This window comes from Pipistrellus hanaki (genome assembly GCF_964339955.1).
Source record: "Pipistrellus hanaki genome assembly, chromosome: 16".
NCBI lineage: Eukaryota > Metazoa > Chordata > Mammalia > Chiroptera > Vespertilionidae > Pipistrellus > Pipistrellus hanaki.
The window spans coordinates 38,548,398-38,562,910 of NC_140518.1; the positions used below are offsets into that span (position 1 = coordinate 38,548,398).

Below are 14,513 nucleotides of genomic sequence, written 5' to 3' on the forward strand. Positions count from 1 at the left end.
TCTCAAACAAGGCAGAAGGTACAGCACTATTATCAAGAGTTCAAAATTCTTCTAGCCTATCATTTAAATTTTCTATCATTGATTTAATAGGCAATACAATCACATGGTTTAAAATTCAAATTTTGGGGTATAAAATTTTGGGTATAAAAGAGTACCCAATCTTTCCTGCTCACCTTCTGCTCTCTGTCTACCAGCTCCCTTCCCTAGAAAGCAACCAATGTTACAAATTCCTATTTATGCATCCAGGGGTGTTCTATGCTTATATAAACAAATACATATTTTTAATCTCTTACATTGTGTATTCTGTTCTGCACCTTCCTTTTTTATTTGTCTATACATTGAAGATTGTTTCATGTTGATATATGAGTTTCTGCTTTCTTTTTACCACTGCACGATATTCCAGTGGATGGCTATACATCATTTACTTACCTATTTCCTTTTTGGTGGACATGTTCATTGATTCCAATTTCTTTTCTCTTCTTTTTTTCTTTTTCTTTTTCTTTTTTCTTTTTTTTTTTTTTTTTTTTTTTTACATTTTATTGATTTTTTACAGAGAGGAAGGGAGAGAGATAGAGAGATAGAAACATCGATGAGAGAGAAACATCGATCAGCTGCCTCCTGCACACTCCCCAAAGGGGATGTGCCTGCAACCAAGGTACATGCCCTTGACTGGAATTGAACCCGGGACCCTTCAGTCCCCAAGCCAATGCTCTATCCATTGAGCCAAACCTGTCCCGACTGATTCCAATTTCTTGATCTACACTTCTCCTCAAACTTTGTTGATGCTATCTTGAACTATATAGAAGTTTTAATTTTTCATGTAATCAAAGCTGGTCATACTGTTTCAAAATGTTTTAACCAAAACCAACCATGGAAATAGCCAGGCCCGGGTCCAACCTCCTCAAATCGGATGAGTAGCCCAAGGGTTAGTGAGATTAAGCGACTTGCTCATCACTGACAGAGCTGGACTGCAACCTGCATTTCCGGACACCACGGCCATTGCTCCCACAGTCAGCCCAGTCGTTTCCTGTTGCAGCATCTTTGCTGTTGGGAGTGAAGCTGCCTTGAGGCCGGGGCAGGCAGGCTTCTGTCTGCACATGCTCCTCCACTGCCCCATTCCTGCTGCCACTGTCACCTCCCGACCTCACACGAAACCTTCCCTCATTTTCAAACATGAGTAATCACAGGCGTGGCAATCTGTTTGGAAAGGTTTCTCACCTCTGGAGGAGTCCGATCCTGGGCCAAATGGTTAGGGATTGCTTCCTTTATCTGTAAAAAAACGGCCTCTGGGGTCAGCTGCCAGCAATATCATTATTAGACAAATATTTATCCTAATGTGAGGCCTCTTGAGAGCCCCTACTTAAAAAGAGTAAACAGCCGAAACCGGTTTGGCTCAGTGGTAGAGCGTCGGTCTGCGGACTGAAAGGTCCCAGGTTCGATTCCGGTCAAGGGCATGTACCTTGGTTGCAGGCACATCCCCGGTAGGGGGTGTGCAAGAGGCAGCTGGTCGATGTTTCTCTCTCATCGATGTTTCTAGCTCTCTATCTCTCTCCCTTCCTCTCTGTAAAAAATCAATAAAATGTAAAAAAAAAAAAAAAAGAGTAAACAGACTGGGGGCCAGGATTTCTCCTTTGTTACTCTGACATAGGCTTTGACATGTAAGAGCCAAACGCACATGCTCAGTATCAGGCACTGTACCCACCCACTGCAGAGAGCACTGTGCTGATGCTGGGCTCCACCACGGGCCAAGTACGTACAAACCTTCGGTCCTCAGTGACCCTCAGAGCCTGGAAATCGGCATTTTGAAAGATTTCTTGTCAGAGCCAGCCAGTGGTGGGAAGCCTGTACATAGATAGTCTCTAGGGCCAGAGGGCTGATGTGCATGTCAATCCAATTCTTGAGTAAGCAGTTTTAACCATTACGCACTTGTTTGGGGCCTGAAAAATGTATGTTCCATAGCCCAATCCTAACACACAGCAGGGTTAGGAACCACTGGCTTAGAAATTGCCCTAGCAGGTTCTGAAATGGATCTAGACAGAATCTTAATCTACTTCAAGGTAATTGTATACTCAATGTTGAAAATTCACTTTCTTTCCTATTTTCCATTCCAAGTTATATCACATTTCAACATAGCATAATTGGAGGTTATGTGGTAAGATTACATGATAGCATTAAAATGCTACAATAATAATAGTACACAAAAATCCCACCAATTTGACTATAACCCTCAGGGAGAAATTAGATTTCAGAGATTAAATCTTTGTAACTAAAGTCCAAGTAAATTAAAATCTGAAATCAAATTATCTTGCCGAAACCAGTTTGGCTCAGTGGTCTTCGGACTGAAAGGTCCCAGGTTCGATTCTGGTCAAGGTCATGTACCTTGGTTGCAGGCACATCCCCAGTAGGAGGTGTGCAAGAGGCAGCTGATCGATGATTCTCTCTCATCAATGTTTCTAACTCTCTATCCCTCTCTCTTCCTCTCTGTAAAAATCAATAATATATATATATATATATATATATATATATATATGAAAGTGAATCAATTAATCCTTTAAAATATTATCTAGATTTTATGAGTTAAAAATCTAGAAGCCAACATTCTTAAGTTAAAGTCCCCAAGCCATCCTCCCCAATTTTTTATTTCGCTCAGTCTCCAGAGGGATTCTCGGGATCAGAGTCTCGCTCCTTCCATTATAACCAGGTCTGTCTCTTGCTGAGAACAACGTGGTGCCTCAGGGCTTCGGAGGCTACTCTCATGAGCATTGCTTGATTTCAAGGAGTGAGTTAGGCACTCATGGCTTCCACATAAAATTATGTCCCAGGAAACCATGACCCGTGAATGTAACTAAACTTGGAGAAACTTCCAACAAGAGATTCATGTCAGAGAGATAATGCAGTCACTAAGCATTTCCTGTACTGAGGGGTGATGGAAATCCACATGAGTATATCTTCATTTTTGAAGAAAGGTTATTGTGGTAAAATACACGTAAAATTCACCTTTATCACCATTGTAAAGTGTACGTTCACCCTGTTGTGCAGCCGTCACCATTATCTGTACATTCACCAGAACTGTTCGTCACTCCAGATGGTAACCCTGTGTACATCCTTTCGATGTCAGCTTCCCCTGAGCTCGGGGTTCCCCGCTCTGTGTGTGATCAGTGGCTAACATTGCTGCTTTCTTTGTGGCATTGCTGAGGTCTTTGAAAACTGCCTTTCGGGAAGGTTTCACCTCATCCCCATTCTTATTCTCACTGGAATATCACCATCAGCACATTCCTGAACTGAAGTTGCTGCTGATGCTGCTGCAGCCCGTGCCCTGGCGCCCTGTGGGGAACAAGTCCTCTGCCACTCATGTGCCACGCGTGGCTTTGCTCCTTTTTGAATCCCCTATGTTCCCTTAAGCTGTAGGTAATACCTGCATGCCTACTGCCCTACCTGTATCACCTGAAATCGCAGCCAAAACAGCATTCCTAGCCCATCTACCGTAGACAAGCCACACTGATTCCAGCTAGTCCCCATCATAACTGCCTCCGTCGCCTGGATAGAAGTTGAATAGCAGGACTGCTGATCTGGTGCCGTCTACCTGGGCCTGGCGATAACCACTTAAAGCTGGAGCCGGTGGCACCCACAAAACCTAATGCCTTGCAGTTAAAAACCCTCAGACCTGATCACCTCTTTTTCACAACGCGTTTGCCGCCAGAACATAGGTGTCGGAAACACCACACCTAAAAGCCAAAATGGGAAAGGACAAGCCTCCTACCAACATCGTCATCGTCGGACGCAAAGGTCCCATCACGTCTTCCACTGTTGGCCCCTGATGTACAGGCGTGCTGGGGTTGACAAAAGAAACAGTGAAAATTTGAGAAGGAGACTGCTGAGATGGGGAAGGGCTCCTTCACGTATGCCTGGGTCTTGGATAAACTGAAATCTGAACATGAATGTGTGTCGCCTCTAATATCTCTCTGTGGGAATTTGAGACCAGCAAGTTTTATGTGACCATCGCTGATGTCCCAGGACACAGAGTCTATATCAAAAGCCATTGCTTTTTAACTGGCAAGGCATCAGGTTTGTGTGTACCACAGGTTCTGGCTTTAAAAGGCTACGGCACATCGCAGGCTGTCGGTGCTGTCCCGATTGTTGCTGCTGATGTCGGCGAATTTGAAGCTGGCATCTCCAAGAATGGGCAGACCCGTGAGCATGCGCTTCTGGCTCACACTCAGGGTGTGAAGCAGCTGATTGTTGGTGTTAACAAAATGAATTCCACTGAGCCACCCTATGGCCAGAAGAGATAAGAGGAAATTGTTCAAGAAGTCAGCACCCACATTAAGAAAATTGGCTACAACCTGACATAGTAACATTTGTGCCAATTTCTGGTTGGAACGGCGACAACATGCTGGAGCCAAGTGCTAACATGCTTGGTTCAAGGGATGGAAAGTTGCCCATAAAGATGGCAATGCCAGTGGAACCACGCTGCTTGAAGCTCTGGGTTGCATCCTGCCACCAACTGGTCCAACCGACAAGCCCCTGCGCCTGCCCCTCCATGATGTCTACAGCACTGGTGGCCTGGGCCCTGCCCCTGTGGGCCGAGTGGAGACTGGTGTTCTCAAGCCCGGCAGGCGGTGACTTTGCTCCAGTCAGTGTTACAATGGAAGGGAAGCCTGTGGAAATGCACCAGGAAGCTTTGAGTGAAGCTCTTCCCGGGGACAATGTGGGCTTCAATGTCAAGAACATGTCTGTCTCCCTAGTCAGTTTGGCTCAATGGATAGAATGTCAGCCTGCGGACTGAAGGGTCCCAGGTTTGATTCCGGTCAGGGGCACATGCCCAGGTTGCAGGCTCGCTCTCCAGTGGGGGATCGTGCAGGAGGCAGCGGATCAATGATTCTCTCTCATCATTGATGTTTCTATCTATCCCTCTCCCTTCTTCTCTAAAATCAATAAAAAATATATTTAAAAAAATTTTTTAAAGAACTTAACATACCCCTTAGCATATTAAAAAACTTGACTGTCAAAGATATTCATTGGGGCAATGTGGCTGGTGACAGCAATAATAACCCAGTAACAGAAGCAGCTGGCTTCACAGCTGAGTTGATTACCCTGAACCATCCAGGCCAAATCAGTGCTGGATCCACACCTGTGCTGGATTGTTGAGCTGAAGGAGAAGATAGATCATCATTCTGGGAAAAAGCTGGAAGATGGCCCAAAGATTTGGCAATCTGGTGATGCTGCCATTGTTGGTATGGCTCCTGGCAAGCCCACGTGTGTTGAGAGCTTCTCTGACCCTCTGGGCCGTTTTGCTGTTTGTGACATGACAGACAGTTGTTGTGGGTGTCATCAAAGCACTAGACAAGCAGGCAGCTGGAGCTGGCAAAGTCACCAAGTCTGCCCAGAAAGCTAAACGAGTGTTTCCCCCAATACCTGCCACCCCGTCTTCCTCGGTGGTGGAAGGAAAGCCTCAGAACGTGTGTCTTAACTGGCCATTTAAGTTTAATAGTAAAAGACTGATTAATGATTAATGCATCGTAAAACTTTCAGAAAGGAGAATGTTTTGTGGACCATTTGGTTTTTATGTGTGTGTGGCAGTTTTGAGGTTATTAGTTTTTAAAATCAGTACTTTTAAATGGAAACAACTTAACCAAAAAATCAGTCACAGAATTTTGAGACCCATTAAAACAAACTTTAATGAGAAAAAAATTTGATATTCTGTCCATTAGTGCTAAAACAACCTAACCCCACTTTAACCTAGTCGGCAGTACTAGTGTTGTAGCTGTAGTGGCCTTTATCCTGAGACCACTGCTATACCTCGTTAAGGCCGTCCTTGAAGCCCTATTTTAAACAGTCCTGCTTCTGTGGAAACAGCCTTTCACCTATGGACAAAGACACAGTCACCTGCCAAGGTCAGAATAATTCAGGGTCGGCTTAAAGCCTTTCACCCAGGCAATAGCAGTTAAAAGTCAACCACACACCGAAACCAGTTTGGCTCAGTGGATAGAGCGTCGGCTTGGGGACTGAAGGGTCCCGGGTTCGATTCCGGTCAAGGGCATGTGCCTTGGTTGCGGGTATATCCCCAGTGGGGGATGTGCAGGAGGCAGCTGATCGATGACTCTCTCTCATCGATGTTTCTAACTCTCTATCTCTCTCCCTTCCTCTCTGTACAAAATCAATAAAATATATTTAAAACAAACAAACAAACAAACAAAAAAAACCACCTGTCCATACCTCAGAGGCTCTCATGAAACCCTGAGCCCCACCCAAAGTTTTATTTTTAATTGATTTCAGAGAGGAAGGAAGAGGGAGAGAGAGATGGAAACATCCATGATGAGAGAGAATCATGGACCAGCTGCCTCCTGCAAGTTCCCCACTGGGGGTCAAGCCCACAACCCCGGGCATGTGCCCTTGACCAGAATCGAACCTGGGACATTTCAGTTTGCAGGCTGACACTCTATCCACTGAGCCAAACAGGCTAGGGCCCACCCAAAGCTTATTAATAGGTTTTCTGGTTAAAAGTCAAATATACTCTTGATTGGGTCCCAGAATTAGCAGCCTTCTTCTATGCCTGGGTTTTAAACAAGAAATAAGAAGTCCAAAATACTACTTTTTTTTTCTTTTTTTTTCTCCCATAAGATATTTATTCTCTTCTACTTCAAAAGATTCACAAGGCATTCATTAATGGAATTTTTTTATATATCTTTTTTTAAAAAATATATTTTATTGATTTTTTTTTGCCCCCCCTCCCTCCCTCCCGTACATACCCTCCCTCCCCAGAGTTCCATGTCCATTGGTTGTACCTATATGGATGTACACAAGTCCTTTGGTTGATCTACTATCTCCCCCAGATCTTCCTCCCCTCCCCACTGTAATTCGACAGTCTGCCTGTTGTTTTACTGTCTCTATATCTGTCTCTTGGTTCATCAATTTATAATGTTCTTTATCATCCACAAATGAGTGAGGTCATGTGGTGTTTCTCTTTCATTGATTGGCTTATTTCACTCAGCATGATGTTCTCCAATTCCATCCAGGTTGCTGCAAATGATGAGAATTCCTTCTTTTTTTATGGCAGTATAGTATTCCATTGTGTAGATGTACCATAGTTTTTGGATCCAATCATCTGCTGATGGGCACCTAGGCTGTTTCCAAATTCTGGCTATTGTAGATTGTGCTGCTATGAACATAGGGGTGCATATATCCTTTCTGATTGGTGTTTCTAGTTTCTTGGGATATATTCCTAGAAGTGGGATTACTGGGTCAAATGGGAGTTCCATTTTCAGTTTTTTGAGGAAACTCCACACTGTTCTCCACAGTGGTTGCACCAGTCTGCATTCCCACCAGCAGTGCACGAGGGTTCCTTTTTCTCCACAACCTCTCCAACACTTGTCGTTTGTTGATTTGTTGATGTTGGCCATTCTGACAGGTCAAAATACTACTTTTAAAGACTAAGTTGGAGACTGTAGGTGAGTTGGCCCCACTAGTAGTGACCCTGTATTCAGACAGATTTTCTGGGTCTCAGGCATTGTGGGCGGGCAGAGTGGAACTTGCTCTCACTCTTACAGGGAAAGGGCCTGAACTCCGTTGAGCACTCCCAGTTGATTCTTTCCAATTTTACCAATCAGGTCAGTCACACACCTCCCCTGGAGAAAGGGTGTGTAAAGACCTGCAAGGGAACCACCAAGATGAAAAATTATTATAACAAAACATGACCCTGAAGAAAAACTAAATCTAGAGATTATTTGGGTTGGAGAGAAGAACTTCAAAAGCAAACCTAAAGAAGAAATGACATCCACAAAACAAAAATAAGATGAGAAGAGAAAGAGTTCAAATAGAGAAAAAGATTGGGGGAAATTTTAAAATGGTTAAAGTATGACATTCATTCCATAGAAGGGCAGGAAGATAGAGTCAAGGAATATAAAACAAAAATAAAAAGTCTGAAACAATAAGAGAGATATTACAGACACAATCCAACCAATTCGGATTTCTGAAAGAGAAAACGTACAATCAGCAGGATCAGAAAAATATTTCACAACCAGTTCAACATGCACAGTGAGTGACCTATCAGAACGCGCCTTAGCCACAGCAGCTCACCAGCCACCAGTTCACACTGGGCACCAGCCCAGGTCATATGTCGATGCTGTTTATGGTGTTTGATCTTTACAATCAACCTAATGACAAAGCACAGAAGACTGTGGGTTCTGAGTGGGAATGCTGTTAACTTCGACAATGTAAAAACAAAGGCACAGCTAAAATAGTCGGGAGGTGAATGCGGGTGGTGGGCTGAGGGAAAGGTCCGGCAATGCTTTCACAGATATTATAAAACGAGGTTTCAATATGTTATTTAAAGTTATATGTTATATAAAGTTAAAACTACTAGAAATAAAGAGAAAAGGGTGGTGATGTGTAGGCCTAAGAGATTAAATCGTCATTTATCATAGCATAAAGTCAATCTATAGAGTCCAGAATGGTAATCCAGGAAACAGCCGTGTAGAATGCACTTTATGTGGAGATAATGCCCCTGGATGGTTATCCGAGCAACATGGCACATTGGATGTCTTGAGAAGAGAGTGGGTGGATGGAGAGCAGGGTTGGGAGGCAGACTTCTCATGACCTTATGTCTTTTGAATTTTTAAGTTGCTTATTCACAATGTAAACAAAATTAAAATAAAAAATAAATTGCATCAACATGTGCTTATGCCCCTACAAGGACATTCATTGCAGCACTAATAGTATTGATAGAAAATGTTGGCAAGACACAAATGCCTATCAGTAGGAGACTTGTTACATAGAATAATGGTTCAATCAAACACAAGATTATTTTGCAGCTTTTAAATATAATTATTCCTGTCTATGGGCATAGCTCAGTGGTTGAGCGTTGACATGTGAACTGCCCAGGTTTCGGGCTTCATCCCCAGTGTGGGGCATGCAGGAGGCAGCCGATCAGTGATTCTCTCTCATCATTGATGTTTCTATCTCTCTCTATCCCTTCCTCTCTGAAGTCAATATTTTTAAAACAACCAACCAAACAAAAACCCCACAATTATTATTTGCCCGTCAGGCACACACAGGTCCCTGGAAGAGGCTGATCAGTCCTCTACTTCACATGTAAGTGATGTATTTCAGCCTCAGGAGAGCCCAGAGGGTGGTGATGAATTGAGGGAGGCTTCTCTAGCAGGTAAAGCTCTTCCAGGTCCCTATCTCTGGTGTGGGACCTTGGACCTGGGACTTGTCTTTGAATGGACTCCTCTTTCTCTCTCCAACAATCCCTGAGTTCATTTCTAGCTTTTTCTTTTTCTCTCAAGATCATGTCTTGGGTGTGGCTCCTGGAATGGAGTGGCAATCATTTTTGTGTGCTCTGATCCTCTCTGGCCAACATATCTGTCTCATTTATTATGCTACAAGAGGTTAGTCTCCTACCCAGCTTTGAATTTCATTATTAAGTAATTTCTGGGCTTAAGGAAAGAGTGGTGGAGGGAAAGAAAAGAAAACTCATCACATGTATTTTATCTTTTTTTTTCTTCTCCTTACAACAACCCTATAGGGAGGTGTTATAATTCTTATTTTCACAGGAGAAAACCAAGACTTGAAGAGATCAGTTTACCCAAGGTCATGCAGCCACAAAATAGCAGATTGGTGATTTGAATCCAGAATAATCTGCCCCAAACCCTGTGTTTGATTCCTATCTCTGATCACTCCCAGGTGGCTGAAAAACTGGATATGCTGAAGAAACAGTATGATGAGAAGCTGGCACAAAAAGAGGATCTTCGCATGAAGTCTAAGGAGATGGAGCTGAAGCTGGAGCGAGCTGGGATGTTGGTGTCTGGGTTGGCTGGTGAGAAGGCTCGATGGGAGGAAACAGTAAAGGTGAGATCAAATGTACCACCTGGCTCTCCTTCCTCCCTGCCCACTAGGAAATTCCAAGAGCTCCCATCCCCTTTGGGTTAAGGGACAGCCAGGGAAAATAGGGACAGCTGCGTGTGGGGACATCCAAAAATAGGGTGTGGGGGTTTTTCCCCTCCCTTTCCTCACATTTGGTGAGAAGAGTGAAAGGAAAGCTTTTCTGTACTGTTAGGGATCTGCTTCCATGTTTAGGCTGAGCTACAAAGCACACACGAAGACCCTTTATACAGCACATTGACTGGAGAGAAACGGGGCGCATCTTGTCTCTCTATCTTCAGTGAGCTCCTGGTTTCAGGAAAGTGTTAGGCCTTATCACCAGAATGTAAACAGAATTGCTGTCAAAGGTGGGGAACTGAAAAGTAATTAGAACCAGGCTAGGGTTCTCAGGGCACCAAGGGTTAGGAGAGGGAAATAATCTCTCTAATCCAGATAGTGTTCAGAGGAGAGTGCCTTCAAAGCATTCCAGTCTCTCCCAGTGCTGGGGCCCCCGACAGGCTTACTCCCCCCTCCTGTCCTCCAGGGCTTGGAAGAGGACCTGGGCTACTTGGTGGGGGACTGTCTCCTGGCATCCGCCTTCCTGTCCTACATGGGACCCTTCCTGACAAACTACCGGGATGAGATTGTCAACCAGATCTGGATCAGGAAGGTGAGACTCAGGCGTGGTGAGTGAGGTCCTGGGCTCTGTGACCAGGGCCTTTGGGAGTAATAAGAGAGATCAGAAAAGGGCAGGGTTGCTGAGCTCAGATCTTGAGGGAAATGTGGGGCTCTTCCCTGCACAGATTTGGGAGCTTCAGGTTCCTTGCTCACCTCGCTTCACCTTTGATGATTTCCTGTCCAATCCTACCAAAGTTCGGGACTGGAACATCCAAGGGTTGCCCTCAGATGCCTTCTCCACTGAGAATGGCATCATCGTCACCCGTGGCAACAGGTAAGGATGCTGCTGGGAGCATGAGGAGGAGTACCGCAGAGCCTGTTTTCTGACGGATGCTTCCTCCTTCAGGTGGGCACTGATGATTGATCCTCAGGCCCAGGCCTTGAAGTGGATCAAGAACATGGAAGGAAGCCAGGTATAAGGCTGGGGGTAGTTTATCTCCGTAGGAGATCTTCCCGTGCCTGTCTCTTCCTGAGTCCTGCCCTTGGGCCATTTTTTCCTATGAATCCCTCCGTGTTCCTTCCATCTTTTCTCTTGCTCTCTAGGGCCTTCAGATCATTGACCTGCAGATGATTGATTACCTTCGAGTCCTAGAAAGCGCCATCCAGTTTGGATACCCAGTGCTGCTCCAGAATGTGCAGGAATATCTGGACCCCACACTCAACCCTGTGCTCAACAAATCTGTAGCTCGAATTGGTCAGGGCCCAGACTTATTGTGTGGTTGGACTGTGGGACAAGGACCAGCCAAGTAGGACACTGGGGAGGAAAGGGCTGGCTCTTTGGCTGTGTCCTTTATTTACTAGTATCTGTCTCTCTATTCAGAGAGCCCTGGGCCGGGGCCATTAGGACAGGCTGAGTCACTGCCACTGGATGCTGGTAGGGGAAAGAATGGGTCAACCCACTCTTGGTCAAATGGGGTCCTTGCCCTTGACCCTCTTGTGGGTACAGGTGGTCGGCTGCTGATTCGCGTTGGAGATAAGGAGGTAGAATACAATCCCAATTTTCGTTTCTACATCACCACCAAGCTCTCCAACCCCCACTACAGCCCAGAGACGTCAGCCAAGACCACCATTGTCAACTTCGCAGTCAAAGAACAGGTGGGTGGGGCTGATGCTTAGACTGAACCAGGGTGAAGCAGGCAGGGCTGTAAAGTCCGGAGTCCGGCAGGATCAAGAAAAAGGCTAAGATTGGGAGGTGTAAAGGGGTGAGAAGGGTGAAGGTCACTGGAGTGACATTCTCCCCATGAGTCCTGGTGTGCTTCCAGGGCCTGGAGGCCCAACTCCTGGGCATTGTGGTCCGGAAGGAGCGTCCCGAGCTGGAGGAGCAGAAGGACTCGCTCGTCATCAATATCGCTGCGGGCAAGAAGAAGCTCAAGGAGCTGGAGGATGAGATCCTTCGGTGGGACCTTGCCTCCACCCTCCCTGGTCCCCTCACTGGCACAGCTGGCACAGGGGGGGGGGCTGATGGAGTCCCTGGTCCTCCGTCCATGTGCCTCCTGACTTCCCTCCAGGCTGCTGAATGAGGCCACAGGCTCCCTGCTAGATGATGTCCAGCTGGTGAACACCCTTCAGACTTCCAAGTTAACTGCCACGGAGGTGACGGAGCAGCTGGAGACCAGTGAAACCACGGAGATCAACATTGACTTGGCCCGTGAGGTGAGCTCCTGTGCTCTCCAGCCCAGCCCCCACCAGCATCAAGACGCAATTCTAATAACCGTGGCTTGAGGAACCTTCCGTCCCTGAGCTCCTGCCTCCTGCCATGTCCCTGTGCGGCCCCTGACTCTGGCCCCTCTGCAGGCTTACCGTCCATGTGCCCAGCGGGCATCAGTCCTGTTCTTCGTGCTCAATGACATGGGCCGCATCGACCCCATGTACCAATTCTCACTGGATGCCTACATCAGCCTCTTTATCCTCAGCATTGATAAGAGCCATCGCAGCAACAAGCTGGAGGACCGCATTGACTATCTGAATGAATACCACACCTATGCTGTCTACAGGTCTGAGGCTCCCTCCCACACACACACACCTGCCCGAGGCAGGCGGCCGGGTGACTGGCTCAAACGTTGACCCTTCCTGCTAGTTCTGCCTTGGTGCTTTCTCAGGCCGTCATATCCTCATACACCTTCATGGTCCAACTATCACCTGCAGGCTGACTGCTCAGTGTTATGTCTTTAGCTCTCCCTGAGTGTAGGACTCCTGTGTACAACTGTCTACTATACCTGCACTTCTCAAATAGTAACGTGCTTATAAAGCACAGAGAATCTTGTTAAATACAGGTAAAGATTTAGTAAGTTGGAGTCCTGTATGTCTAATGCTTCTGGCCTATGGGTCACACTCTGAGTAACGAGGTACTTGATCTCTCTACATAGACACCCCACTGACCCCTCAAGTTCAGCTTGTTTCAGGTCAAACTCATTATCTTACCCTTTTCAAGGTCCTCACCCCTAACTGGCACCAACATTCACTTCCCAGGCACCCCACCCAGAAAGTGAGAGAGTGAACGTTCTCCCTGACTCTCTCCTCTCAGATCAGTCACCAGGTTTTGCTCATGAATCTTTCTGCAAACTGCCCCCTCCCAGTGGCTACAACTGCACTTTAGCTCAGACCTTCATGATCTTTCTGAATTGTACAGCCATCTCCTAACAGGGCATCCTGCATCCAACGTGGTCTCTCTCCAATCTGTCCTCCTGTAGCCGCCCACAGGAGCCTTCCAAACACAAATCTGACCGCGCCGCTCCTGGCTCACCTGGTGGAGCCTCTCATGACTGTCCTCCACCTGCTGTTCAGCCTCACCTTCCCCCACTGTCCACCGATGCCCGAGCAATGCTGACTGCCTCCATGTCTGCTTCCCCACCCCCTTGTCTACATTTGCTTCTGCTCTGAGCTCTCCCTGGAGTCCTCCCCTCTCTTCCTCTTCTGCGTCACTCCATGACTCCGCCGCACCCCAGGGCAACTTCCCCAAGATACTCCCCCTGTGTCCACTGGGCATGGTGGGTGCCCCATCCTGTGACCTCTTAATGGCACTGTCACCCCTACAGAACACATCATGTCCTTGCACAATCAGTGGCCTCTCTCACCCACCTGCCTTTTCACACTACCTGGTGTCCTCCAGCAGGCACTCTGGCACATTCATACTTGTGTCTTCAGGACCTGGAAGAGTGCTTGGCGCATAGGAAGGGTCCAGTCAGTGTTTGGGGTGTGTGTGTGGTGTGTGTGTTTAATCTTTACCCCAAGATATTTTTGCCATTGATTTTTTAGAGTAAGTGGAAGGGACCGAGGAAGGGAGAGGGAGAGAAGGAAACATCGAAGTGAGAGAGACACATCAGTCGGTTGCCTTCCAAACTTGTCCAGACTGAGGTGAGGAACTAACCCACAACCCAGGTACGTGCCCTTGACAGGAAATCGAACTCGAGATCCTTCAGTCTGCTGGGCAACACTCTAACCATTGAGCAACACCTGCCAGGGCAATGTTGGCTGTTTTTTAATAGAAGCAAATGATTGCTTTTACCAGTGAACTCTGGGAAAATCATGTGCTCTCTTTCTCTCTTAGGTCCCTGAATGCTTGGCTGTTTATAGGAGGTTTGAATTAGATGCTGATGAGGGTCCTTCTGTGTCAGACTCTGATTATATGATGTTCGCTCAGTAGGTGTTCATATTGAGTGTCCTGCCTCCTCCACCCTCCCTGTCCCCTTCTCCCAGGTACACCTGCCGCACCCTTTTTGAGCGCCACAAGCTACTATTCAGTTTTCAGATGTGTGCCAAGATCCTGGAGACTTCTGGCAAGCTCAACATGGATGAGTACAACTTCTTCCTCCGTGGGGGTGTGGTGAGTTGGATAGAGGGCACGTGGAGTGCGGGGTGGTCACGGTTGGGGATGGTGGCAGGTCTGGAGAAGCCTCCAGGCCCCGGGGGTGAGGCCCAAGGCTCCAGCGAGGGAGCTGCAGAGCCGCCAGGAGCAGGGTCCCGGCAAGCTCCTT

General features: G+C 46.7%; 1 protein-coding gene and 1 pseudogene across 2 annotated transcripts in view; both read left to right on the forward strand.

The window, feature by feature from the left end:
* Window positions 1-14,513, forward strand: part of DNAH2 (dynein axonemal heavy chain 2) — a 107,575-nt gene that overhangs the window by 83,174 nt on the left and 9,888 nt on the right. The window contains exons 66-75 of the mRNA XM_084863818.1: window positions 9,685-9,849; window positions 10,406-10,531; window positions 10,665-10,813; window positions 10,886-10,952; window positions 11,083-11,233; window positions 11,486-11,634; window positions 11,802-11,935; window positions 12,048-12,192; window positions 12,334-12,533; window positions 14,236-14,362. Coding sequence (XP_084719944.1) covers window positions 9,685-9,849; window positions 10,406-10,531; window positions 10,665-10,813; window positions 10,886-10,952; window positions 11,083-11,233; window positions 11,486-11,634; window positions 11,802-11,935; window positions 12,048-12,192; window positions 12,334-12,533; window positions 14,236-14,362 — 1,413 coding nt within the window. The remainder of the gene's footprint in view (window positions 1-9,684; window positions 9,850-10,405; window positions 10,532-10,664; window positions 10,814-10,885; window positions 10,953-11,082; window positions 11,234-11,485; window positions 11,635-11,801; window positions 11,936-12,047; window positions 12,193-12,333; window positions 12,534-14,235; window positions 14,363-14,513) is intronic.
* On the forward strand, window positions 3,859-4,786 carry LOC311610776 (elongation factor 1-alpha 1-like; annotated as a pseudogene). The gene has a single exon. The product of its transcript is annotated as an elongation factor 1-alpha 1-like (transcript).